At 43.4% G+C, this 27,346-nt stretch overlaps 1 protein-coding gene across 1 annotated transcript in view; it reads right to left on the reverse strand.

Moving 5' to 3' along the window:
* LOC126270278 (uncharacterized) overlaps positions 1 to 27,346 on the reverse strand; it is a 589,946-nt gene that overhangs the window by 211,761 nt on the left and 350,839 nt on the right. The window contains exons 71-82 of the mRNA XM_049974059.1: positions 25,967 to 26,293; positions 22,512 to 22,835; positions 19,021 to 19,332; positions 16,755 to 17,075; positions 16,341 to 16,664; positions 14,301 to 14,618; positions 12,145 to 12,465; positions 11,741 to 12,067; positions 11,112 to 11,429; positions 7,728 to 8,051; positions 4,793 to 5,119; positions 2,472 to 2,783 (exon numbers count right to left, since the gene is read on the reverse strand). Coding sequence (XP_049830016.1) covers positions 2,472 to 2,783; positions 4,793 to 5,119; positions 7,728 to 8,051; positions 11,112 to 11,429; positions 11,741 to 12,067; positions 12,145 to 12,465; positions 14,301 to 14,618; positions 16,341 to 16,664; positions 16,755 to 17,075; positions 19,021 to 19,332; positions 22,512 to 22,835; positions 25,967 to 26,293 — 3,855 coding nt within the window. The remainder of the gene's footprint in view (positions 1 to 2,471; positions 2,784 to 4,792; positions 5,120 to 7,727; positions 8,052 to 11,111; positions 11,430 to 11,740; positions 12,068 to 12,144; positions 12,466 to 14,300; positions 14,619 to 16,340; positions 16,665 to 16,754; positions 17,076 to 19,020; positions 19,333 to 22,511; positions 22,836 to 25,966; positions 26,294 to 27,346) is intronic.

A 27,346-nucleotide genomic window follows, 5' to 3' on the forward strand; every position in this document is an offset into this window, starting at 1 on the left:
TCCGTTCCTTCTGCCGGATAATACAATTACCTACTACGCGATACTAGCTAATCAGTGACCGCTAATCATCTTTTCAAAAATAACTTCACGTGGAGGCACGGATTTCTGAAGAATACACATACCGTCGATTACGTGTCTGTGTTAGGTAGGAAAACCTAAGAAATTTATGTGACTAGAAGAAGCCTGATGTGTCAGTTCTTTATCATCGTGCAAGCAGCATTGAATGGTGGAAGCATGGCTTTTGCTCGCAAGGCAGCTTCGACAGAGAAACAAGAATGCTTGAAAACAAAGGAAAGAAAACAGAGAAACAAAAAAGTAGTATTGTCTTGTCTAGACAGCATAACAGTGGAAAGGATTCCTATGGTATTTTTCTTGTTCTTCGTGGCAAGATTGTATAATATACCTTCATCTTTTTGTTTTTTTATTTATTTAACTTGGTTCTGTACCTTTTGGTTAAGGGTAGAGCTACGAATTTAAATCGAATGCCACAAGATATACATGCATTTCAATAGTCGGGGTGTGATCTGACGCAGAAAATTTGCTAGAAGTATCGCAATATGTAATTCGCCTGCTTTCTTTTGTTCATTGATTTTCAAATGTTTGCGTAGTAAATATGTGGGGTGGAATTGTGAAAACGTCGCGCTCGGCGAATGGACACCATATAAAAATCACATCTGGGGTGAACGATTGCTAAACCGGTGCATTTATTTGATTTTGGTATGGGGGAATTCCACTACGGGAATAGGTTATTAGCAGCTAGTGGATTCTAACTCCCAGACCACCATTTAGAGTGAAGTAAGTCTCCAATGGGAGCATGCCAGCAATGATTCTGTAACTTATGATTTGATTACGTTGAAAGTGTGTATACCTGTAATTAATCAATTCTTTACCGTCACACTTTTCTTCGCCACATCAGTGTACTAAAGCTAAGGAAAGCTGACAAGCGAAAGCGTTCTTCCTTATCAGTATTGTTCAACTTTTGAATAACACTGAACAGTGGCTACCAGTATTTCGTTCACGACAATACAATCCAAATGGTTCAGTCCTTGAACTGTATGTATTTATATACAGAATGAATCAGAACTCCAAGGACAAAATTGCTTGGGTTGTCGAGGGATATTTACCGAGTATTTTGATGCAATGTACCCATTGTCTCCCGTGGCACGTTACAGAGTAATTGCATATTGTTTAATTTCTTAGCCCTTATGGTGATATTGCGTTTAAAATATCTGCACAATAGTGAAAATGCCTCGATGTGCGCTGTGTCTCGTTTGGAGACAAACTTGTTCCATTTACTCACGGATCGTGCTGTTGACAACAACAATTCCCACTTAACTCTTGGCTCTCAAGCTTGAGTTCACTACTGCGCGGTCCAGTCTCGGAATGGTTTCCTGGAGTGTTAGTTGTACGTTAATAGCGATACACAAGTGTTGACAGGCTTACTCACGAAGCATCGGCCTATGTGCATCTCGTCTATGGGTTCATTGAATGCAGTGGAAAAACGGCACGAAGACGATATGCTCAGCTGTTCCCAGAACGGCGTCAACAACATAACAGTAGTTTGCCATCTGTAAATAGGCGTCCGCGAGTAACCGTATTCTATCGCGTTATTACGCTTTGTCGATTGGATATTACAAAGTTTGTGGCTGTTGCGAAAGTATTTTCCCAGAAAGGAAGATAATTCTGGTAATAAATCCAAAAAAGTCATAATTATATTATTACTTTATAACGAGCCACCAGAGAGACGGGGTCCCCGTATCAAAATGCTCAGTAAATATCCCTGAACAACCTCCGAAATGTTGTCCGTGGAGTTCTGATTCAGCCTGTATATTTCGATACAGAATAACTCATTAACCGGAAAAATCGATGTCACTAAATTAGGTTCCTATTTTCCATAAGACTTCCCATAGCATTCTCATCCGTTCGGGGCCTCTTTGACATTACTGCATGGAGGAAGCATGATAGCTTCCTATCTTCATATCAAAATTTCACCGTTTTATCTGGAAATAGGTGCAAATTATTAAGTCTTTAAATCAACATGACAGTCGTTTTATCACCGTTTCTAACACATATCGCGAATGCGTTGATCCAGGTGAAGAAGGTTTGTACATAAACTTCTGGTATACTGTGTTGCAGAAAATAAAGTTACACATTTATCCCTTGGGCATGAAATGTGAAAGAATTTTATTAAGTAGGATATTCCACTATGTACGAGGAAAGTTTATTTAGGGAATGTTAGCAACCGTGAGCTATTTGAAAGATATTCTATTTATAACCTACAGAAATCACGTGCAGCAAAAGCGTGTTTTGAGGTATCAGTATGCGCTCTAGACAAGACTGAAGGTGAGAGAAATATACATGTAACACAAGGAATAAGACAGCTAATAAAATTGCCACACTAGACAGATAACTGAAGTGATAACAATGTAAATTTAGGACAGAGACACAGAAGAAGAAGAAGGCCGGCTTACGCTCTTTGACGCAGCGGGAGAAGGGGTCTCCAGTGTATCCCGGCGGGCACGAGCAGATGGGGTTGTGGTTGACTACCTGGCAGCGCGCGGCCCTGCCGCAGGTGCCGGGGCACGGGTCTACGCACTTCTGGCGCGAGCACGCCCTGTTCTGCGGGCACTCGGAGCTCACGAGGCACTCGGGCCGACAGTTGGGCGGCGCGCCCACGAAGCCGGTGCTGCACGAGCAGACGGCGTGTCCGTCCGTGACGCGGCACACGCTGTTGGGCCCGCACGGCGACGGCTCGCACGGGTTGCGCGGCTTCTCCTGCACGGCTGTAGGGCGCAGCGGTCAGTCCCGGCTAGGTGCCGCCCGGGACGGGACAGGCCGTGGAGGGGAGGGGGTGGGGGCAGGGGTGCGTCCCCGGCTCAGCAGGTCCTGTGCCGCATACTCAGGTCTGCTCTACCAACAGGTGTCTTCTGACGAATACAGGTAATTCGACTAAAGGTGTAACTAGCATCAATTGAATGATGACAACGTCAAAACATTCCTTTTAGCAACGTGTGGTGGTGACAGTGTATTCTATAACAATAAACAGAGTACTGCTCGATAATACTGTCCTGTTGAACCACTACTGTCTTCACAAGTTATCATCTGGTGATAATAACCACAGTAACGAGGAACTGTACATCAGTACACACTGTGACATATCTGGAAAAATCGGATGACGGCCACTGGTGGATATTACCAGTTAACGATATAACACATTTTTTGTGATTGTGTCGAATAAAAGTTAAGTGCGGTGTATCTCGTTATTGTACAATATTAAGCATGAAAATCTGTATTGAGCAGTGTATGGCTGTAACCAGCATTTTGTTATTCATGCTAATACTGGCTTCGAAGATGTGTTTTGTGAACAAAGAGTACCACAATAGAAACGTCTATATGATGAGGGGTATTGTTTCGAATGTCCAGATAGACTGACGGTCTCATTTTTACGTAAAATACGAGGTTTGGAACTTTAATAGTGGCAGCTATTTATTTACAACTTATACAAAATAGAGACATGCTTCCTTCAGAGTAGTCACTAACATTGTATATAGCCCGTCTCCAGCGATGTGGAAATCGCATGATACAGTAGCAGCGCCAGTCATGTTGACAGCGCCAGTGAAGCGGTCTATTGTTCGACTAGTCTCTCCAACAGTTCTGAAGCTAATGCTAAGAAGTGCTTTCTTCAATTTAGGAATCAAGTTATAGTCACAAGGGCTTAAGTCTGGGGAGTATGGTGGGCAGTACAGCACCTTCCATCCCCATCGATTGAACAGATCACACGCACCTTGTCCCATATGCGTCTGAGCATTGCCGTGCAAAACGGTTTGAGGGCACTGCAAAAGTGTCATCTTTCTGTGAGCTGGTCGCTGGCTGTGTTGCAAAAAGGAACAGCTCAGAGAAAGAAGCGGCGACACTTTCTGCAGGACCCGCCCATCATTTGCACGACAATGCTCAGGCGCGTAAGGAGCTAGGTGTGACTGATTTGTTCGATCGACGGGGCAGGGAAGTGCTGTATCACCCACCACACTCCCCGCAGTTAAGCCCTTTGGACTTAAACTTGATACCTAAATTTAAGGAGTCTCTTCTTGGCATTCGCTTCAGAACTGTTACAGACACTCGTCGAGCAATAGACGGCTTCACTGGCATTATCAACACAACTGATGCTGCTAAGGGTTTTCTACGACTTCCACATAGCTGACGACGGGCTATACACTATGCTGCTGACTACCGTGGAGGAGAGTAAAGTTGTAACTAAACAATTGCCACTACCTTTTCTGTCGTCACTGAAATACCTGTATCCTCTTAACGTTTCCTTTTATACTCCCCTGCTTCATTCGGGGACGCACTCCTGAATTTAGTTTGAAACAAGAAGAGTTGGAAAGGGAAGTGACAGAGTACACCAAGAATTGGAAAAAAACACAGGAAAATGTTGAGTGGACTAGACACAGTAGTAAACACATCATCGAAGAGAAAGACACTTAAACCCAAAGATACAGAATATGTAAGAAGAAACTGTAGAAAAATTAAACACATAAATTACAGCGACAATATGTATTCGTGCAACTCAGGTACTTCCCTGTCCTTACGAAGAGTAAGGCATCACATTGATGAAGCAAACTACAATAATGTTTGGGCGTAGTTACTGTGTTTAAGTTTCATGTTATGACTCTGAGTTGCACAAACACTTAGTCGTGTCTGCATAAAGATAAAGTTAAGTAAAGACAAGTCACTAGTGGAATAAAGATACAGCCACAAGTTGTGTAGTATAGATAGTACAGATGAAGAATCTTACTGGGCTCCCTGTGTACGCATGCAGTGAGGGGATTTCCAGAATATCCCGGCAGGCAGGTACAGGAAGGCGCGTGGTTGACAACACGGCACTCGGCGTTGGTTCCGCAGGTGCCGGGACACGGGTCCCTGCACTTGTTGTTGACGCACGCCTTGCTACGGTCGCAGTCTGTGTTGAGCACGCACTCGGGCCTGCAGCCCGTGTAAGGGTCTCCGAAGTACTCGGGTAGGCACGTGCAAGAGCCCGCGCCCTGGCGCTCTTTGCATACGGCGTTCGCACCACAAGGCGAAGGATTACATGGGTCTCGTGGACCTTCCGTTGAAGTTGGTACTGTAAGGATAAATTGTACACCTCGTATTGGTTTCTTTGCGATCTGTTACTCAAAATCTGCACTTGTTGGACAATACCGTTTGACAGTTTTTCATCCTGTGTGTTTAATTATCAACAAATAGTGTAAATATCTCGGAATACAAACAATCACACTGGTAGCAGTTACAAGTCAATACACATACCTCGACACTGTGATTGAAAATATTGGCGGCAACAAAATAAATGTTAGGAACTAAGAATAGAAAACAACTCAGTGCAACGACAGAGAATTGTTGTGCCATAGCTTACTATCAAATAAATGCGTTAAACACTTGTTCATCGTATTAACTGTCACACACATCTTTTCATAGTATCAGACACTAGATAAATACAGTACTTCTTCAAGCATGCCAAATATACTTATGGAAAACTGCGTTATTTCAACTAATCAATACAGGTGTCTTGAATACGGAAGTCTAGGAACTCACAGGTATTTTCTGTGTTGCTTATACGTAATAATAACACGTTTGAGACATGAACTCTAATGCCAACTTGCACTGTAAATTGCCAGTAGTTACTTCCATTTACAAAACCTTAATAGTCTAAGAAAGCCTACGAAGAAATCTAAAATTAAGTTTAGTAATTAATTAACCCGACGAAACAAAATGAACGCGTTTCACTCTGGACGACTAGATTTGTATACACATTCCTCATCGGATTTCAGTAACTTGTATTCAACACAGTAAGTTTCTTCGTACGGAAGAGGATGCGAGGTTTGAAACTGTGTGATTGAGTAAGGCAAGGCGTTGCCTGATGCTTGCTGTGCTCTGCCGTCGAATCTAAACTCACGAACATCTTAACTTACCAACTTCCAATGCTGTTGTCCTGCAATGACCCAGTCTTTGAGCAGATATGTTAGACAGGCTCGCACTGTTCAATTGACAGAGAATTGTTAACGAAAAGTAGAAATCCTGGCTCTCGACCTCGACATAGTCTCACGTAGTTCATTTCAATGATCACTCCGAAGTCGAGTTAAATGACCTAATTTGGCTATCAAATTACTTACTACCCTCATTCTTGCATCAATGAAAATGTGTGGAATCTTCACGTAGCAAATGATCTTAATATTAAAAGACCAAACGACCGAAATTTTCCTTGTGGTAGCAACACATGAGATCTCTGTGGGCATTTAAACTACCTGTTCAAAAGTGTCCGGACACCTATTAATGGACATTAACATAGGTTGTGTCCATTAACATAGGTTGTGTCCACCATTCGCTACTATAACTGCTTGAACTACGTTGTAGACACTTTCAGTGAGGTGCCTGAACATCTGCGGAGGAATCAGTCGATTCTTCCTCAAGAGGTGAAACCAGAGAAAGCAGTAATGTTGGACACTGGGGTCTGGAGCGAAGTCGACTTTCTAACTCATCCCAAAGGTGTTCCATAGGTTTCATATCGGGATTCTGGGCAGGCCAGTCCATTTCAGGAATGTTATTGTCCACAAATCATTACCGCATAGGGTTGCTTTATGAAAAGTTACTCTGGCATGCTGGTTCAAACACGCAACGTGTTCGAATCACAATGTTGTAAAATGTGTTCATATCCTTCCGCATTTAGTGCTTTGTGAAAAGATACATTGTCATGCTGATTCAAACAGCCGTTGTCTTCATGTTCCAATGCGTAAAATGTGTTCATATCCTTCCCCATTTAGTGCTTTGTTAAGCGCAATAACGGAACCACACCCTAGCCACGAAAAAGACAACCATATTGAAACACCACTTCCTCCGTATATTACTTTTGGCGCTACCTTTCTAGCGGATGGCCACAGAGTATAGCGTGATTCATTATTCTAAATCACTGGTCTCCAGTCATCCACTGTTGAGGTGTGTCGCTGCTTACAGCACCTCAAACCTCGCTTAGCACTGACTACAGATGTGTTTGGCTTTTGATGAGCTGCCCAATCGCTGAACCCGATCCTTTTTAACTCCCTAGGCTCAATATTGTGCAAGCCGGACTTCTGGTAGCACTTTGGAACTCACGAGCGATTCCTTCTGCTGATTTCATGAGATTTCTTACAACCAACCTCCGCAACGCTCGGCCGTACTTGTCCGTCAGTACATGAATTCTGCCTGATCTTGGTTTGTTTGGGTTGTCCTCTAGCGTTTCCACTTCACAATCGCATCAGCAACAGTCGAACTGGGCAGCAGTGGAAATGTTGAAATGTCCCTGATGGATTTATTACTCCGGTGACGCATTCGAAATCATTGAGTTCTCCTGAGCACCTCAGTCTGCTGTTATGCTTCTCTCCTGACAACACAATACTTGCCGCGTCCTTTTATAATGGCGGTCCCGCTTTTCGTGGCATCTAATGATCAGTTCCACATCAGGTACAGCGTTCGGACACTTTTGATCAGATATTGCATCTGGTTATTTTGTTAGCAGATGAGATGTCCTTTATTTAATAAAGAAGCACTAAATAACATGGCACTCTTTTATAGTTTTGTTATTCCCCCTTTCAGATTTCTGTCCTTGCAGTCGACACAACGAGGTTTAATCAGTGACAAGTGCCTTTCTGTAACGAAACGAGGTTGAACTAATTGATATCTGTGACGTGCCACAAGCTTACGTTGTATAATCTGGGAGCACCCGCTGAACGGGTTGCCGGTGAAACCAGGCCTGCAGAGGCACATGGGCGCGTGCTTGACGACCGTGCACGTGGTCTGCGCGCCGCAGGAGCCGGGGCACGGGTCCCTGCAGCGCTCCGACTGGCAAGCGAGGGCGCTGGGGCATTCCTCGTTACGCGTGCACTCGGGCCGGCAGTTGGGCGGACGCCCCACGTAGTTGGGCAGACAGGAGCACGCGGGCTGAGTGCCCACGGTGCGGCACTGCGAGTTGGGCCCGCACGGCGACGGCACGCACGGGTTCCCGCTCGGCGGTTGTGCGACTGGTTCTGGCGGGCAAGCGCGGATACGGTGAAGGATCGTGCGGGACGCAAGCGTACGAGGGAACAAGAAAGTGCACAGCCCCAGGGACATATCACGGCAAGTGAGGGACCTCCGTCGGATCAAAAGGTCACTTCGAACTTCCTGACCTTACTCCCTGTTAGACGTGTGCCGCCTCAACGCAAGCTTCTAGATTCTGTTGTCTTTTACGGCATGATATATGATGAGATAAATGAAATTATTCAAATAGTTAAGGGAAACGAAAATTTAATTGTAATGGGAGACTTGAACAGAGAGTAGGAATAGGAAGAGAAAGAGAAGTAAAATGTGAATATGGGCTGGGGGTAAGGAATGAAAGAAGAAGCCGCCTGGCAGAGCATAACTTAATCATCGCCTACACTTGGTTTAAGAATCGTGAAAGAAGCTTGTATACGTGGAAGAGTCTTGGTAACACCGTAAGGTTTCAGATTGATTATATAATGATAAGACAGAGATTTAGGAACCAGGTTTTAACGTGTAAACATTTCTAGAGCCAGATGTGGACTTCTGATCACAATTTATTAGCTGTGAACTGTAGATTAAAACTGAAGAAACTGGAAAAATGTAGGAATTTAAGGAGATGGCACCTGGATAAACTGAAAAAAAACAGGTATTTTAGAGAGTTTCAAAGGGAGGATTAGGAAAAGATTGACAAGAACAGGGCAACGGAAAGGGAGAAGAAATAAAAACCTTGAGGCGTGCCGATGACACTGTAATTCTGTCTGAGACAGCAAAGGACTTGGAAGAACAGTTGAACGGAATGGACAGTGTCTTGAAAGGAGAATGTAAGATGAACATCAACAAAAGCAAAACGAGGATAATAGAATGAAGTCGAATTGAGTCGGGTGATGCTGAGGGAATTAGATTAGGAAATGAAACACTTAAAGTAGTAAAGGAGTTTTGCTATTTGTGGACCAAAACAACTGATGATGGTAGAAGAAGAGAGGATATAAAATATAGACTGACGATGGAAAGGAAAGCGTTTCTGAAGAAAAGAAATTTGTTAACATCGAGTATAGATTTAAGTGTCAGGAAGTCTTTTCTGAAAGTATTTATGTGGACTGTAGCCATGCATGGAGGTGAAAGATGGACGATAAATAGTTTAGACAAGAAGAGAATAGAAGCTTTCGAAATGTGGTGCTACAGAATGTTGAACTTTAGATGGTAGATCACATAACTAATGAGGAGGAACTGAATAGAGTTGGGGAGAAGAGGAATTTGTGGCACAACTTGACTAAAGAAGGAATCGGCTGGTAGGACACGTTCTGTGGCTTCAAGGGATCACCAATTTAGTATTGGAGGGAAGCGTGAAGGGTACAAGTCGTAGAGGGAGGCCAAGAGATGAATACACTAATCAGATGCAAAAGATGTAGGTTGCAGTAGTTACTCGGGAACCAAGAGGCTTGCACAGGACAGAGTGGCATGGAGAGCCACAACAACAACAGCAGCAACAACAACGGAATGACATATTCATGTGAAGCGAGAACTCATGGATTGAACAACCATCTGAAGATAACTGGATGAAGAAATGTTTTCGGTGCTCGACTGAGAAGAACGCAACAAACTTTAGGCGGTAGTGCCGCCTTTCAGTCATTCATGGTCGTGTCAGATGTAACACTTTCGAGATGCACTTTTGTGGAGAGCAATCGTTAGGTATCTTACTACATAATTTGAGAAATTCTAGTCGCCAATATTTACAGAACACTTCTCTGCTTGGTGGCTCAAATGTTTAAGTAATACTCTAGGTGTCTCCCCTAAGTGTCGTCACGTGGCTTATCTCCGATATTACAGTAGATTTTTGCAGTGTACAGATGATCCCACCCGAAAAAATACTATTCATAATGTGTTTCGTGTGACACCTGGTGTCAACTGAAAATATGTGGGTGCTCCTCGTTACAACACAAAGTAACTTTTTAGGTGGAATTTTGGGTGTTTTTTCGATACAGAGATCTTGAATTAGTCTGATGCGATATTTGATTTAATGATCCACTGAGTACTGCTGCTGCGTCAGACGGTATAACACACATCGGCACATGAGACGGGAAACCCGGTCAAGGAAGGTGTGGCCAACAAATTATACATAAGTGCCAAAGAGCATATCTTTAAATCGAATATCGTACTTGAAGAATTTGGGACTGCTCTACACAATGGTAGACTTTACAAAAATCGACTTTAAATTTTTTGTTATTTTTAACGAGGAACAAACCGCGTATCAGTAACACAGGAAGTTGCAGAAAACATGCGATAAACGCTGTATGTAGGTTGACTCCATCTGCCCACTGTCATTATCTGTCGGGACACCAAAGTACGCCTAATGACTCTTGGGGGAGATGCCGCTATGAGAAGCAGAAGGTCTCGAGACATATTTGTCCTGGGTGTCATGACACTTCACGTATCTTTAACGTTTGAAAAGGTTTTGCGTTTGTGAGAAATGTTAACTTGTATCATACTTCAGACTTCATGTTAACAATGAGCGTGGTAATAGCTAGAAGAGGATGAGGGGAAGGAATAGCCGGTAATCTCTTCATTGGAAATATTCTAGTACTCGCATGAAACGATTTAAAGAATCTGCAGTAAACCTAAATCTGGACAGTAGGATGGAAATCTCAATCCAGGTTCACTCAGATCCGAGCACAGAACGGTAACCACTGCATCATCTCGTCCGATTTTTTTTAAAGATGAAAAATGTAGTTATTAAGCTATGTCCGTAATGAGATAATAACTGACTACTCCATCTGAACATGCTTTGTCACTCATTATGACCTTATACAGCTGCATTTCAACAATACGATGCAAGATTCTTGGAATGTTGAAGCTCATTACATTCTATTTTGAAATGGAGGCTGCGAAGCTGATACAGCCAAGGACGAGATGTTATCAACATTAAAAATCCTGATAGCCATTAGGAGAAAACCTGTAGTAACAAGGCTATGGATCTTGCTCGAACCGCCTGCGTCTTAATATTGCCGTGATATGTCACCTGTGGCTGTCAAAGTGTGAGAAATAAAACATAGAAAGTTCATGCTTACTTTCTTCCTTAATACACCTAGTGAATGGATCTCCAGTGAAACCAGGGGCACAAGAGCACAGAGGATTGTGGTTGACGACTTGGCAGCGAGCGTTTATGCCACATGTACCAGGGCAGGGGTCTGTGCACTTCTGCTTGACGCACGCCCTGTTCTGCGGACATTCTGTGCTTACGACGCATTCCGGTTTGCAGGCGGGCGGAGCACCTATATAGCCCTTCTGGCAAGAGCAGACGGCGTGTCCATTTGTCACGCGACAAACGCTGAACGGCCCACAGGGAGATGGCTTGCATGGGTCCTTCGTCGGTTCTTCTTTTGGTACTGGCAAGACGAAAGAACAGATGCAAGAAATTGAAGAAGCAGAACAAGCTGCAAGAAAAAAAGAATACAGAACAGTGCAGGCGAGGAAGCAGGAGAAATAGAGCTCGCTGGTAGATATTGCTGAGTCTTTAAGTTTAAAAATAATGAGCGACAAATTTCACACCAGAAGACTAGAGGGAAAACAGGTGACAGTTAAAGGCAAGCATGAGATCATCGAGGCACATTGCTCCTGCCGCCTCTATGCAGATAAATAGATAACACAACAGGTATCAGACAAGAGTATAAAAAGAGAAAAGAGAAAAGTTGCTTACTAGACGGAGGGAGATGGCAAGAACTTAGAGGGTTTCCAATGTATCCTGGTAAACAGCTGCAAGAAGGTGCGTGGTTGACGACGCGGCATTCAGCATTGAGACCGCAAGTGCCGGGACACGGGTCTCTGCACTTGTTGTTAACGCAAGCCTTGCTACGATCGCAATCTGTGTTGAGCACGCACTCGGGCCTGCATCCTGTGTACGGATCTCCGAAGTACTCAGGAAGGCAGACACACGAGCCAGCGCCTTGTCTTTCTTTACACACCGCGTTCGCACCGCAAGGCGATGGATTACACGGGTCTCGTGGCGTCTCGACGGGCGCTTGAGCTGCAACGGATGAAACCCTTAGCAGATGTGATCTACCGTCACTTATCGTTTAGAGAGTTAATGGTAAGCGTTCTTACATGGTACAGCTGCGCAGCCGGCAAATGGGTCTCCTGTGAAACCTGGGAGACATGTGCATATAGGTGCATGCTTGACTACGGTACAAGTAGTGTGTGCTCCGCACGAGCCTGGACAAGGGTCTCTGCAGCGCTCAGACTGACAAGCCAGCGCACTCGGGCACTCCTCGTTCAGTGTGCACTCTGGCCGGCAGTTGGGTGGCCGTCCCACGTAGTTTGGCAGGCAAGAACATGCAGGGGACGTCCCGACAACACGGCACTGCGAATTGGGCCCACACGGTGATGGCACACACGGGTTGCCACTAGGCGGCTGTGCTATAGGCTCTGCAGGAAGAAAGAGTTTGTGAGAACAGGAGAAACATAAGATATAAGCAGACAGTACAGATTGTCCTAGGACGAATGGTCAACATTCAGAGATGTGACAGGAACGCTCATTTGAAGCGAAAAACCTCATATGCACATATGCCCTATTCCGAGTGGTTTACGAAATGGAACACATTTAATGAACGTTTGTTTTACGGCTACCAACGCACGCTTGTGTCTCTGACGTACCCCAGCTTTTGATGTTTTATTCTAGCCCAATCTACCTCGTTGCTTTCAAGCTCGTTACTCGGGATGTGTTTCTGCTATATGAATAGGGGTGGACTTAAAATCAAAGCCTGTGGGACTCTGTTCGCGATTTCTCCCCAGGCACTAAAGTTTTCTACCTTTTCAACATTGCTTGAATTACTCAGCAGTACGTTTTGCATTCTGTTCGTTAACTATGACTCAAACAAGATGAATGTAAATCCCTCTGTTCCATAAATTATAATGTACTTAAAATGTGGTATACCTCAGAAACCATTTGGAATACAGCATACGCCTATAAGAAGTTTTTAGCTCCAAATGATCCTTTTTGTCACAACCATCAATACTGACCCTTCTTCCTGGGAAGCCCGATATAGTGAAATGAAAAGTAAGATGAGTCTAGAGGCTAAGTAATGGTGTCTGTGACCTTTCGTTAATACAGCTACTTAATTCTTATTTTTACCAGTGTCGTCGGGGCCTCTAAAAGAAGGAATATTGCATGTTATTTATTTAAACCAATTGGTTTGAGTAATGTGCACAACATTCTGTTTCTACCGTAACGAAAATTGTTTCTACACTATTTTATATGGACAATGAATGACACTTCTTTCAACTATCAGTGAAGCATAGCACCGATACTTTAATTCCCGTTGAGCACTGGATATCAACGAAGAACTGCCACTGAACTATGTTGTGGTCTGGATGCAGAACAGGAGTACTAGTCTTGCAGCTGTCTCCAATAGAGATGGGAGCAATTCTAAAAATCTTTTTTTATCCTCTGTGTACCCACGGAATCTCACTCGGGTCTGACAACGAAACGTTAGTCAGTTTATGTAGTTACAATGCCAGTTTTTGCTCGAGTCAAATAATATTATATATGAAACTTCCCAGCAGTGTCAAACTGTGTGCCGGATCAGGACGCAAACCCGCGGGCAAAACTACTACCGACTGAGCAATCCAGCCATGAGTGAAGAACCGCACTCAGTTATCAGTACCTCTCTCTTACTCGCCAAACTTCTCAGAAGCTCTTCTGCTATCTTGCTAGACTAGCACTCCTGGAAGAAAGGATATTGCCGAGAACGGGTTTGGCCAGTGCCTAGGGAACTGTTTTCGAGATGATTCTTCCGCTATTCAGCTGAGAGTGCACTGTTTTCAAACTCCCTGGCAAATTAAAACTATGTCCAGCACACAGTTTTAATAAGCCGGGCAGTTCCAAAACAGCGCTCGCTCCGCTATACAATGAAAGATGGTCTCAATTGTTGAGAATGCCTTTAGTGTATCCCTATAGCGATTTATCGTTCAATTAATATTGACACTCGAGAGACTTGCAGTTATGATAGTGAATAAGCGTTCTTAAGTAAAGTGTTTATACGCTTTGAATGTCTGTAGCTAGATGTTATCTTTCTACAGCAAAAACCATACCATAATATTTATTATATTAATACAGAAAATTTGCGACGGACCAATCTCTTATAATCATGTGGGGTCACAGACGGAAAAGAAAATGTAAACAACAAAGTCACGAATGAAGTAAACAAAAAGTAACAGATTACAAGTTGGAAAGTTGACAGAAAAAGGTGAGAGGCGCTTACTCTGCTCCTTGATACATCTAGAGAAGGGGTCTCCTGTGTAGCCGGGAGCGCAAGAGCAAATGGGGTTATGGTTGACGGCTTGGCAGCGGGCATTGAGGCCGCAGGTGCCGGGGCAGGGGTCGACGCACTTCTGGTTGACGCACGCCTTGTCCTGCGGGCACTCTGTGCTGACGACGCACTCTGGCCGGCACGTGGGCGGCGCCCCTACGTAGCCGCTCTGGCACGAGCAGACGGCGTGTCCGTTCGTCACGCGACACACGCTGAACGGGCCGCAGGGCGACGGCTTGCACGGGTCCCGGGGCGGCTCTGCGGTTGGAGCTGGCGTGCACGATAGACAGCGGGCGTACAGAGTCGGAAGGACAGACACAGAAGGCGAGGCAAACAGGCTACAAGCTAAGCTGCAGCTACAGTTACAGTGCTAGAAGAAGGCGTAAACTCTAGACATTTGTTTCGCATTTCAGACACAGAAGAAAAGAACAGGATTTTAAGAATGTACTCACTTCATACAGAAAAGCACATAACAATGGAGAAATAAAAATATAGCAGAATTTCTTCGTAGCTAGCAGAACTAAGCAAAGCATGCACTCTAGAAAAACCAAATGTATTTCAATCAGGCAGTAAGATCAAAGATAAAAACCTGTGAAGGAGAGATCGGAAGTTACACGATTTTTTCCATGCTTAAAATAGAGTGAAGATTTTTTAATAATATGTACAAGGCAAAGAACATTTCACTCCGTTTCCGTCATAGCTCTACAGTCAAGGCCGATGAATAGCCTTCGGTTATCTCCAATTCCAGGATATGTGATGCGGAATGATTGGGCAAATACAGCTATCTAATATTTTTTCTAGTACTTTGTGCAAGTTAATATTTTCCCCAATCTTCCGTCTAACTTGGATGATTGTTAATAAATACCGAAAGAAATCTAAATAAATTATAGATCCCAACAGCCTACATTTAAACGGCTAATTTTCGTAAGTATAAAGGTAATCGATCAAAAGAACGCATAAAATATAAATTTCAAGACATGTGGTAGTTATTACAACATCAGTTTCTGCAATATAATTGGGATACACACGTTATATTAAAGCAACAGAAACGTAATTATGAGCATTGATTAGCGCTTCTGAAGAAAAAGGTCGATTCTTAATCAAATTATTCTGATTTGTTTTGACTATCTGCAGTTAGAAACATCAATACTGTTAATTTTTATAGCTACTATAATTTCTGCAAATATGTAAGTCATCCACACTGAGATAAAGTTACCCGAATTTAAATATGGAATACGGTTTATTAATAAACGTTGTTATTAGTGCAGTTTTGTACAACATATTACTGAACATTCGCAGTACGTGCTCACCTTTTGGAGATTTATCCCATGCTGCCGAAATACTTTCGAAAGGAGCGAACATATTGCCCCTGTGTATAGCTGTGACCACACTCGTGTTAATTATTTACCAAAGAAAAATCGCCAAAGAGCCGTACGTTTTCAGAAGTTACTTTATTTAGACAAGCAGTTTCGGCATCTCATTAATGCCGTCTTCAGGTACCTGTACACTCCATGTACAGACAGTCAAATATATCTATCATGCATAACAACTCAAAGTTATCAAGTAAACACTGCGCAATCGATTCACGAAATCCATGTATTAATGGCTTCAGTTATGCATGTATCGCTATATCTGATTGTACATACATGGAGTGTAAAGGGGCTGAAGACGGTATTAATGAGATGCCGAAACTGGTCGGCTCAATGAAATAACTTATGAAAATAAACGGCTGCTTAGCGATTTTTTCGTGGTAAATATTTGACCAGCCGCTGTTCTGCGTCAGCTACGGATCAACAGATACTCTTGGTAAGTTCGTGTTAGAACAGTTGCTATAGAAAAGCATCAAATGTTAATTAGTCCCCTGCCTTTTATTAAAAATGTTTTTTACGCGCTTTCAGACGATTTCGAGTGAAATGTTCTTCGCTCTTGTGATCATTGCAGAAATGAAAGTAATTAAAATATAAAAGAAAATGTGAAGAAACAGCAGCTTACTAGGAGGCAGATGGCAAGAGTTAAGAGGGTTTCCAATATAGCCTGGAAGACAGCTGCAAGAAGGCGCATGGTTGATGACGCGACATTCCGCATTGATGCCGCAGGTTCCGGGACACGGGTCCCTGCACTTGTTGTTGACGCACGCCTTGCTTCGGTCACAGTCGGTGTTAAGGACACACTCTGGTCTGCATCCTGAGTACGGGTCTCCGAAATACTCAGGAAGACACACACAAGATCCAGCTCCCTGCCTTTCCTTGCACACTGCGTTGGCACCACAAGGCGACGGGTTGCAAGGGTTTCGTGGTGCTTCGACGGGTGATTGAGCTGGAATTAATGAGCGCAGTCAGACACGAGCAGGTAACCTCAAGACAACTGTAGTGACAGAGTGAAAGACCTAAGTGTACTGCATCTTACTTGGTGCTGGTATGCATCCGGCGAACGGGTCTCCCGTAAAGCCTGGCAAGCATTTGCATATTGGCGCATGTTTAACGACGACACATGTGGTGTGTGGTCCACAAGAACCTAGGCAAGGATCCCTGCAGCGTTCAGATTGACAAGCCAAGTTGCTAGGACACTCAGCGTTCAGCGTGCACTCTGGCCGGCAGTTCGGCGGACGGCCAATGTAATTGGCCAAGCATGAGCACGCAGGCTGTGTGCCCACCACACGACACTGTGAGTTTGGACCACAAGGAGATGGAACACATGGATTGCCGCTCGGCGGACGAACTATAGGTTCTAGAGAGAGAGAGAAAGAGTGTCGCAAAACTGAAGGTTAGACAGACAAGCAAGAACAGTAACAGTATTATTATAGTAAGAAAAGAAAGAAAAACAAAGCAAAATGTGGGAAAAAAGTTGTACTCTGTCGAAGACTGTGTACGCCTTGTGTGCTGTGTTCTGTTGTAATACATCTATAATTTATGATAAAAGGTTATTTCATTTTATTCCTGCTTGAGTAGTTTGGGCTAAAATGGTGGAACAGTTCGTATTCATCTTTACCAGTCACAAACATTTTGAGGAAATTCCTTTTCCTCCGATTGGTTTACCCGAACCGAGAGACGACGTCCTTCCTGAACTCCAAAAGCTTCTTTCCTAAAGCCCATTTTCTTAGTTTACAATGATTTGTATCACGTACACCATCGAGTCGCGAATTCTGTGAACTCTCTACCATGTCTTTTAACTGCTTGGGTATTGTGTACGTGTGACTGAAATGAAACAACAGTGTTCATTCGTCTAGATGAAGTGCACACAGCACGGTTTTTATGACACAAAAGCGCTTGTCTACAATCGACCCAAGTGTGCGGAGAAGCACGACTCGGCCCCGTTTCTGCTTCTAGAGGTAAAATCTGTCCTCTCATTTTTCACTTTGTAGGTACTCTCGTTTTGTTTGACTGTGTCAACTGATAACTGTCTCACCCTACCCCTTGTTCCATACTCCGCGTCAGTTTAGATGGTGTTCGCTTGCTGACCCATATGATACTCTCTGGAAGCCAATTTAGCAAACTAAGGTAAAAATTCACTTTCTAGAAAATCATCTAATCTGTTTATTATCGCAGCAGCCCCAAGGTTGAAGTTCAGGAGAAGTTTCCTCAAAAGCTTTCCTGCCTTGCAAACAACAGCAGCTACAGCAAGAAAACGATTGTGGATCTCTCGACTTGAGAATAGCTCTGCCTGGCTCCTCCCTTCAGAAACCCTCCCATCTGGGCATGAACGGAACTGGATGGTGTGGAGGTCACTCAAAAGTTTTGGTTTTTGGTTCCTCTAAAAAAGTTATTGGCTTCCGGTACCAACCCACACAGCAATCTCTACGGTGTAATGTCAATTCTGACGTTATGAACGAAACGACAACACAATACCCAATCCTCGAGCTTAGAAAAATCTCTGATCCACCCGGGAACCGAACCCTGGCCCCTAAGGTTAGTAATTTGCGGCGCTGACAGTGCAACTACCGAGGCGGACCAGCGGTCTTTGTTCTGGAGTTGGAAGATCCATGAGTAACTTCCAGCAATGACACTTCCCTGCGGATATCACCAACCGTGAATGTGTAGAACCACAGACCATGGAGCACCTACTGGACTGTCAACTATGCCGTGCGTCTAGCACAGAAGTTCTGCTTGTGACACCGGTTGAAACTGAAGTTATAAGATTTTGGTCAAAAGTAGTGTAGATTGGTAATGCTTTCTTTCATTTGTTTGTAATGGTAATTACCATGTATTATATTTGTTTTCTGATTCGAATATTTAAATAGTTCAAGCCGTGAACAACATGTATACGGGTATAATGTAGCTGAGGCAGGAGAAACAGGGGCACCGTTCCAAACTGTGCGAAATGTCAATGGAAAAAAGCCTACAAATCACAACCGAAAACTCTCAGCGCAAAGTGCCGTCGGACTGTGAATTGAGTAAGCGATTTCAGTCGCTGTGCCTAAGGTATCAGATGTCGGATCATTACTACAAACTAAGCTTTCTGAACTTAATTGTCTCATTGAACGTACAGATTGGACAATTCATTTTGAGAACTAAAAGGAGTGTTTCTGTTTGCGTGAGTGTAAGAAAAGTTGCAGTTGAAAACAGTGAAACAATGAAATACATAATAAGAAACTATACAGAAAGATAAGAACTAAAGATGAAGCTACGAGCAAGTAAATAATGACAGTAAAGATAAGAATGAAGAAGCCCCTTACTGTCTTCCTTGTGGCAGCGCACAAACGGGTCGCCCGTGAGTCCTGCAGCACAGGAGCAGATGGGATTGTGGTTGACCACCTGGCAACGCGCGTTGAGCCCGCACGTGCCGGGGCAAGGGTCTACACATCTCTGCCTTGTACAGGCCTTGTCCTGAGGACAGTCTGCGCTCACAATACATTCGGGGCGGCAGGTGGGCGGCGCGCCGATGTAGCCTTGTTGACACGAGCAGACGGCGTGCCCGGCGGACACGCGGCACACGCCGAACTCGCCGCACGGCGAGGGCCGGCACGGGTCTTGCGGTGGGGGCGGCGCTGCAGGCCATAACGGACACGCTACACACGACGCGTGGGCCACCACTACCGAGTGCAAGGAATACTTACCAATCTTGGCCTCTTCCAATTTCCGGTCATGGCAAACAGACTTTGGTTTACGAGCAGTTGCAACACATGCTCTGCAGGACTGAAAGAAGGTCTTCATAGTTGAACCTAAGAACTCCCGGAACCTAGATTTCATTCGTCAGACGCGCTCGAGCCTGATACTATCCTTGACGGTACGGGGAGCTGGGAAGCACATTCACATTTACACTTTTTCTAACTATCTGGAGGAAATAAGTACTTTCCACCAAAGGCTGATATAAAGGCTGACCCAAACCTTAAAGTTAAAAATTATGCTGATATTACAGGATCCCCCACTGAGTACTTTGAAGTCTGAAGTGAAGATTTTTTATATGAAGATAAACAACTACCACTTTACAGCAACAATTTATTCTCGTAATACGGATTTCGGTGCCGGCGTACTGCCCTGGATAACCCATTGACAGATCAGAACTCTGAGTTCAAAATCATTTGGTTCCAATGTTTATACCTATTTTTATAATGCTGTGTAACTACAGCACCAGCCCTCTGCATTCCAATGCTTTATTTTACGGACCAGTTGATGGGTACTTCTTGCATACGATCCAATACCATCGCTTCAGATTTTGTTGTGAGGACAAACCTTTTCGAGAGCCTTTGCAATCTCTGTGAGTTCAAAGTTCCAGTTTCTAGTAAATTTCTGTCAATGGCTATAAATTGTCGTCTGTTTCGAAACTTCACTTTGTGGTTTCCTTCGGCTTTCCGGACACTACATTCTGCTGTCTTCTTCTTCTCCCTCTCTTTTGCCTTTTCCCGTTTCACTGTGGACTCGGTATTGTTATACGGCTTGAAGCTACATCGGTAGCAGATACCGACACACATCGGGACGGAAACTGTATACTCCATCTGTTTGCGTCGAGCGTAAATCTCATGTTCAGGTATAAGAACGTTTTCTAAATTTTTGCGTAATGAGTATCTGAGGCTGGACATTGGTACCAGCGTGGTATCTACTTAGGCAGATGTGGGAAACCACCTGAAAACCACATCGTTGCTGGCTGGATTACCAGCCCTTGTCATTAATCCATACAGCCATCTCAACAGTCTAATGTCAATTATGACGACTCGAACGTAAGGGCAACACAACAACCTTTCCCAGAGTGGAGAAAATATCTGACCCGGCCGGGGATAGAACCATGACTCCTTCGGTTAGCAATCTCCCGCGCTAACCGTGCAGCTACCGAATCGGACCAACCATCTTTGTTCTTGAGTTGGAAGATCCAGGAGTAGCCTCCAGAAATGGCACATTTCCTTATGTATAACACCAACTGTGACTACGGAGAACCACAGACGATGGCGCACTTACAGGATTTCCAATATGCCTGCGCCCTGCACAGAGGAATCCCGGAAGCGGCGCGCTATGGCACTCGGTTATCCGGGTGGGTCACATTACATTCTGCCGTACCTAAGATTAAATGCATGTCTGTTTCGAGAAATGATACCCCTTCGACAAGCAGGCAGTATAAATAGTAAACAGTGGTATATTTGTTTCTTATTGAACATAAGCTGTTTACAAAACGGTGCATAACACGCATTGCTCATTGAAATTTTACTGCCGCCTAAAATGTTCACTTCATGACCGTTCTTTGGCTGAAAATAATCAATTTAGAGTCCTGTAGGTCTGTATAATTTTCACCCTAGACGTTTGAAACACCCTGTGTATTGGCGATTTACGGAGTGGACGTGTATCCTTGACTGTTAAAAATAACACTGCTGCCTATATTACTGATATCTGGTGGCAATGAACGCAATAAAAAATGCAGGACGCGAAATATACAATTCAGTATTTTGACTACAGTGACCGAAATATGTTACAGTACCTACTGCTGACGTTTATCGAAGTGGCCGAGGATTGCGCTGTTGTGGATCGAGTCGACGATTGCCAATGAACTCGTCACGCAGAGAGACTGTACAGTTAAGTATCCCACAATAGACTTTAAAAATCTCGCGCAGAAGGACTTTCAAGGGAAATACTTTAATCCAGCCGCTACCAAGAATTTAATATGCATCTGTAACAATACTATTATCAAGAGTTCTTATTACAAATGACAGGAATGATATACTATTCGGTACAAAGCAGATTTAATATCTCTAATAACGAAAGGAACCCATTTTTTTCGAGGAGTAGTCATCTTTCGTTCTAAGTAACGATTCTATCGCAACATTGTTGTTTTTCGTACGTCTTCGATAGTTCTATCAAAAAGCGGATAGAGCAAAACATGTCGCAGTGACTTACTCACTTTGACCATTGCCAGTCGAATGAAGAGTTCTTCTAAATCATTTGCTCTGACTTCCCTAAATAAAGAACAAGTCTATCCTAAACCTGACCAAAAGAAAAAAGTTGATGTTAATATCGCGTTTATATGTGCAACATCAAAATTCAGGCTGTACTTACAGCGCATCTAACAAATGAAATCCATCTTGAGTTAACGACTTGAACGGGAACAGACAGTGTGAAATGTGCTGTTATACTACTTTCGTTTTGCTGAATGGCACTGTCAGTGAAAGTTTGACGCCGAATTTAAAGTCATAAATATCCATCGTCCATACCCAGGCCAAATGAGGCATGTAACCTTGCACTCGGTTTGCAGACACTAACAGACACAGAATGAAGAAACGAATGTGACAGAGACAGTAAGACAATAAGTTGAAAACTACCAGTGAAAATAGTGTCCAAAGAAGAATATGAAAATAAATTTTACAGATAAAATAAGAATTACTGAATAAATAGATAAACAGAAATGCAGTACTCTGGTAAAGACGTAAACATGCAGTAAACTGAGGAACACAGTTGAAATTGAAACATTTTGTACCATACCTTAAAATGATTTCCGTATAAAATTATATTTTTCTGAGGACTATTCAGTTAGTTGCGTTTATTACTAGCAGCTCTCAATGAAGTAGTTTGCAGAGTATTTTACATCCAACTGGCATTCACACTTTCATTTTGCCAATACTCCTTGCTTAATAGAGTTAATAATTCGTTCTTTGAATAAAGAGCGAGGTCAGAAGCATTTGAAGGTATGGTACTGGACAGACAGTAAAGTATACAGAAAAGTAAGAAAATAAGTAGGTCTTACGAGTCACAGAAATAGCTTGGCAACTTTTGAGAGGGTTGCCTATAAAGCCAGGAAGACAGCTGCAAGAAGGCGCGTGGTTGACGACGCGGCATTCGGCATTGAGCCCGCAGGTGCCGGGACACGGGTCCCTGCACTTGTTGTTGACGCACGCCTTGCTACGGTCGCAGTCTGTGTTGAGCACGCACTCGGGCCTGCAGCCCGTGTAAGGGTCTCCGAAGTAACCGGGCAGGCAGGTGCAAGAGCCTGCGCCGTGGCGGTCTTTGCACATGGCATTTGCCCCGCAGGGCGATGGATTGCAGGGAGTCACTGGCTCTTGATGGACAGCTGTAAGGTCATGCAGTAGAATCTTAGAATCATGGTTCCGGTTGAACATGGCAATCGCCAGAACCTTCCAACTAAGCTTCTTAAATAGTATTTACAGAACAGAAACATGTTACTGCAACTAACTGTGATATCTCTTAGTTATCTTCAATATAAAGCAGCAAGAACGACGTCTCGTGGATCTTGTGGCACGTCACAAAGTTTGAATCCTAACGATAATTAAATAATATTCATTACCCTTCTGACATGTCAGTTATCATTATAAATACTCTTGCTAGTTTTTTGCCTCACGAGCATGAAATACATCTCGAACTCTGAAGATTACACAACAGTGCCTGATGCCACTTATCTGTAGAGGAGGTAGATAATGCATAATGAATATCACAACTCTATAAATTTTGTATATCTTTTCCCTGTACGTATAAACTGAACTATATGAGACAGAAATCCTGAAAAAGATACAACTTGTCTTTAAAGACCTAACGCTCAGCTTACCTCACCCACGAAAAAAGATTGTTTGCTCTATTTAGTCTACTCTGCAGACGTATGTAGCTGCCCACTCGTTGATTCAATCTTTGTATCTGCTATTGACTGCAGTGCAGTGTGTATCTGTACAAGGTGGTCAAAATAAAATTGGTCCGGATTATGTACACCAATATTACTATTTTGGAACAGCTGTTCAATCTAGTGATGAGGATTTCTGATGCGTAATGGCGTCTGTTCTGTGAGTCTGCATGCCCGGACAGGCTGAAGCTGGCTTCATCTAAAGAAATGAGAAACTGAAACTCCTGTGATCACAACACCCCTTCGTCCAGAAACTAACAACGCAAGTGAACACGCTCAAGTTTGTGTAGCAACGTTAACACACACATCAGAAAATTTCAGGAATAAAGATGCAAGTTCTTTCTGATAATTTTCTGATATGTGGATATTTTAATTTTCATCTGCATACTTAGCTGGCTTTGCGACTGTTTTGATTTTTCTTCAGGCAATCTTTTACTTCAGCAAAGATTCTTGGTATTCGGAAAGTTTTCTAGTTATCTCTTTGCTGTTCAGATTACGCTCTCGCGAAATAACGAAACCTTTTCGGTCCAGTTTTATTTCAGGTACTCTAAATATACGACAATTATTCTCTAACGATGTACTATTTGAGGCAAAAAATCTGAAAAAAATGCAGGTTCGATATGTCCCTTACGTACATGCAAAAACATTAACCATTGTTAACAACGATAAAAAGCAGCGAAAAATATACTTATTGATACAAATACCTCTTACATTGTAATGTAAGTCTCGTGAATGGAATTCTAACACAAATGCAAAAGGAAATTTGTCTTAATGAAATACTCATGGCAGATATGTTCTCTGTTGACCTAATATCAAAACGGTTGCCAAAACTCAAAGGTACATTCCTAAACTTCATTGTTTTTTTTCACAGTTTACACGAACTGTAAAAAGTGGATTTCATTCGAAGATACAATTTCGACAGTGGAAGCAACTGAAATAAAAAATAAAATACAGTCAATAAAACAGAAACCATGTCTAGTGAGTAATATAAACTGAGCAACAAAATTAAAGTGTTACTTTCTCGAAACCCCTTCGATTTCTCTCGTTGAGAATCAAAAGTGGGAAATCAGGCTTGAATGTGCTTACAACCTCTATAATGGTGTAAAAGCGTGGCGTTCTACGGTTCTTCGAACAGCTAGGTGTCGACACTTGATAAAGAAGGGAAAAAAAGGATTGTCAGTTCATGTGAAGTGCAAGGTGGGTTAATGATGTCATATTTTACCAAAATTCTGCCCGACGCCACCATGGACGTGTCACACCACGGGAGGGTCGTCACATCCATCCTCACGCGCATCTCACCCGTTCTCTTGGCGTCTCTGCACAGGAATTTAGAACCGCGGTCTCAGCGTTGCAATCACGCGGTTTTATTATGGGTAGCCGAGGAAAATATTTTCAACATCGCTGCTCCGAATCGACACGAAAAGGTCTTACAAGGTGTCATGAAGGGCGGGACTGAAGCCACATATCTCCTTGGGGTGTTCATTTCTACACATTTTACAGTCGAAAACGACGATGTGCAATGTGATGTGTCAACGGATGAAATCACGTTAATTGGGGTTGGAGCCGCACGATGTCTTTCGAGAAGAGTTGAATCGCTGTGGGTTCCAGCAGTGACAAGGTTTGTCAAGAACATCATCCTCTTGCACATCGCACTGCAAACTACTGTTTACGACCACAAAATGAGTGGAAATGAACGCCCCAAGGAAAGGGGTGGTTTCAGTCACGCCTTTTATGTGACTTCCAGAGGTCTCTTCGTATCGATTCTAAACAGCGGTGTGTTCGAAATGTTTTTTTTACGGTTACTTCGGCTACCCATAAGGAAACCGCGGAATTTCAACGCTGGGCCTCGCGGTTCTGACCTCCGTAGCGGAGAGAGGCGTTAAGAGAAGTGAAGTATAAGTAAAGGGGGGTGTGACGACCTTCCCACGACAAGACACGACCACGGTAGCGTCGGACAGAACTGTGGTGAAAGTGTTTATCTTTTTTTCTTTTTTTGTGTCGATTCCTAGCTGTTTGATGCACCGCAGAGCCCGGGGGTGACGTTGCAGGGCACCACCCTTTTCCACCACTACAGGCGAAGGTTTTAGGCATCTTCGAGTCAAATTTCGAACTTCCGTCTCAAAATGGCATAAAATGACATAGTATCAAGAAATTTTTAAATTCTGATGCGCAGTGCATTTCACCGAAGTTACAATGGAAGCTTTGCAACAGCGCGTTTGTGTGCTATGTGTGATACCACACAGAAATATTCAAATCTTTTATATACGTTGACACTTCGTTTCCTGTAAAACTAAAAGATAAAAACAAGTCACACATCTCATAACCAATATTTCCATAAGAATAACTATTAAGTGAGGAATCATCTGAAAAAGAAGTCCTTAATTTTATCCTGACACAATAAAGAAGCCTAATCAGACACAGCAATCCGATAACCCTTAGCTGCAGCATCACAGTTCTCATGGTAGCTGAAAACGCAGAGATGAAAGAATGACATATGTAGCAATATGAAACATGAACAGGAACAGCGGTATTACTTGCTGCCTTATTATACAGCCAGTACAAGAGCTTACTTGGAGGAGCGATAGTGCATCCTGAGAAAGGATCACCAATATATCCGGGTAAGCACGTGCAGACAGGCCCGTGATTGACTACCCTGCAGACGGCGAAGGGTCCACAGGAGCCGGGGCACGGGTCCCGGCAGCGCATGCCCTGGCAAGCCAGGTGGGCGGCGCACTGACCGTCGATGGTGCACTCGGGGCGGCAGTTGGGCGCGCGGCCCACGTAGTTGGGCAGGCACGTGCAAGCCGGCCTGCCGCCCACAGATCGACACTGCGAGCTGGGGCCGCACGGTGAGGGCACGCACGGGTCACTGCTCGCAGGCGCCACCACGGCAGGGGCTACACGGGAGCACCGGCTATCAGCTCTACACTTAGGCTATCACTGGAGGGAGGAGGAGACGGGTGGCTGGAGAGTTAGGGCTTCAGGCCGTGGTTGGCGACTTGGTATCACGTGTCACATCGTCAGCGGACTCATCGCAGGAGGATCCTGACGGGTACAGGTCAGTGTAACGAGATTTTATTGGCCTATGTTGTTGGTGAAACAGGGTTCGGAGAGGTGGTTTGAAGTGGTTAATTTAGAAGCGAAGGATTCAGAACTGTTCACAGAAAATATATACAGGAAAATAAAGGATAACAGCTGTACGAAGGGTGTATTATACAGTGCTACTAAGAAATAGTGTTGTTATGATAAAGCCATTCTTAAAAACGTGAAATACTTATTTATCCAAAAGTCAAACATCATTTCTTTTTTTTCTTTATGGCGATTAGTATTTTCTCTATTAATTGGCATTACAATGCTGCTTGTATTGACATTCAGGATTACTGAAGTACACAGTTTCATCAAGTATTACAGGAACAGTGGTTTCTGACACTCTTTTTTCATATCAAAGCAAAGAACCTTTGAGGTTCCTTATTGTTATACCAAATAGTTCAGCCGCAGCTCGTTGTGAAGAGCTTCTGAAAATATAATTATCGATTCAATATTTGGTAAACATTATTACTATAGTTTTTGAGGAGGCTAATAAGTACTTCACGTTTTCTTCAGTGCAATTAACTAGATGCTATCAGGAAGACAATTATAAATTAGATATTTTTCAAAGAGCACAAGCTATATTTTTGTCTGAAGTTAGAAACGATGCATCAGAGGAATAAGTAATTTTTCAATGTTTGTGGAGGATTTGCATCAAAACTGGTAGCAAAACCATGAAAGACATTTAGTTTCAAGGCAAATAAATAAATACATAATGGAAGGATGTTAATTATTAATACGAGACTGAGGCATAAGTCTCGCAATAAGATGTTTTCTTAAGGATAATGTGACTAGAATATAACAACAGATATCGAGAAAGTGCCGCTCATATTGTGCGAGAATGGCGTTAGAATGTAGTTAAG

This window comes from Schistocerca gregaria, chromosome 1, assembly GCF_023897955.1.
Source record: "Schistocerca gregaria isolate iqSchGreg1 chromosome 1, iqSchGreg1.2, whole genome shotgun sequence".
Classification (NCBI taxonomy): Eukaryota; Metazoa; Arthropoda; class Insecta; order Orthoptera; family Acrididae; genus Schistocerca; species Schistocerca gregaria.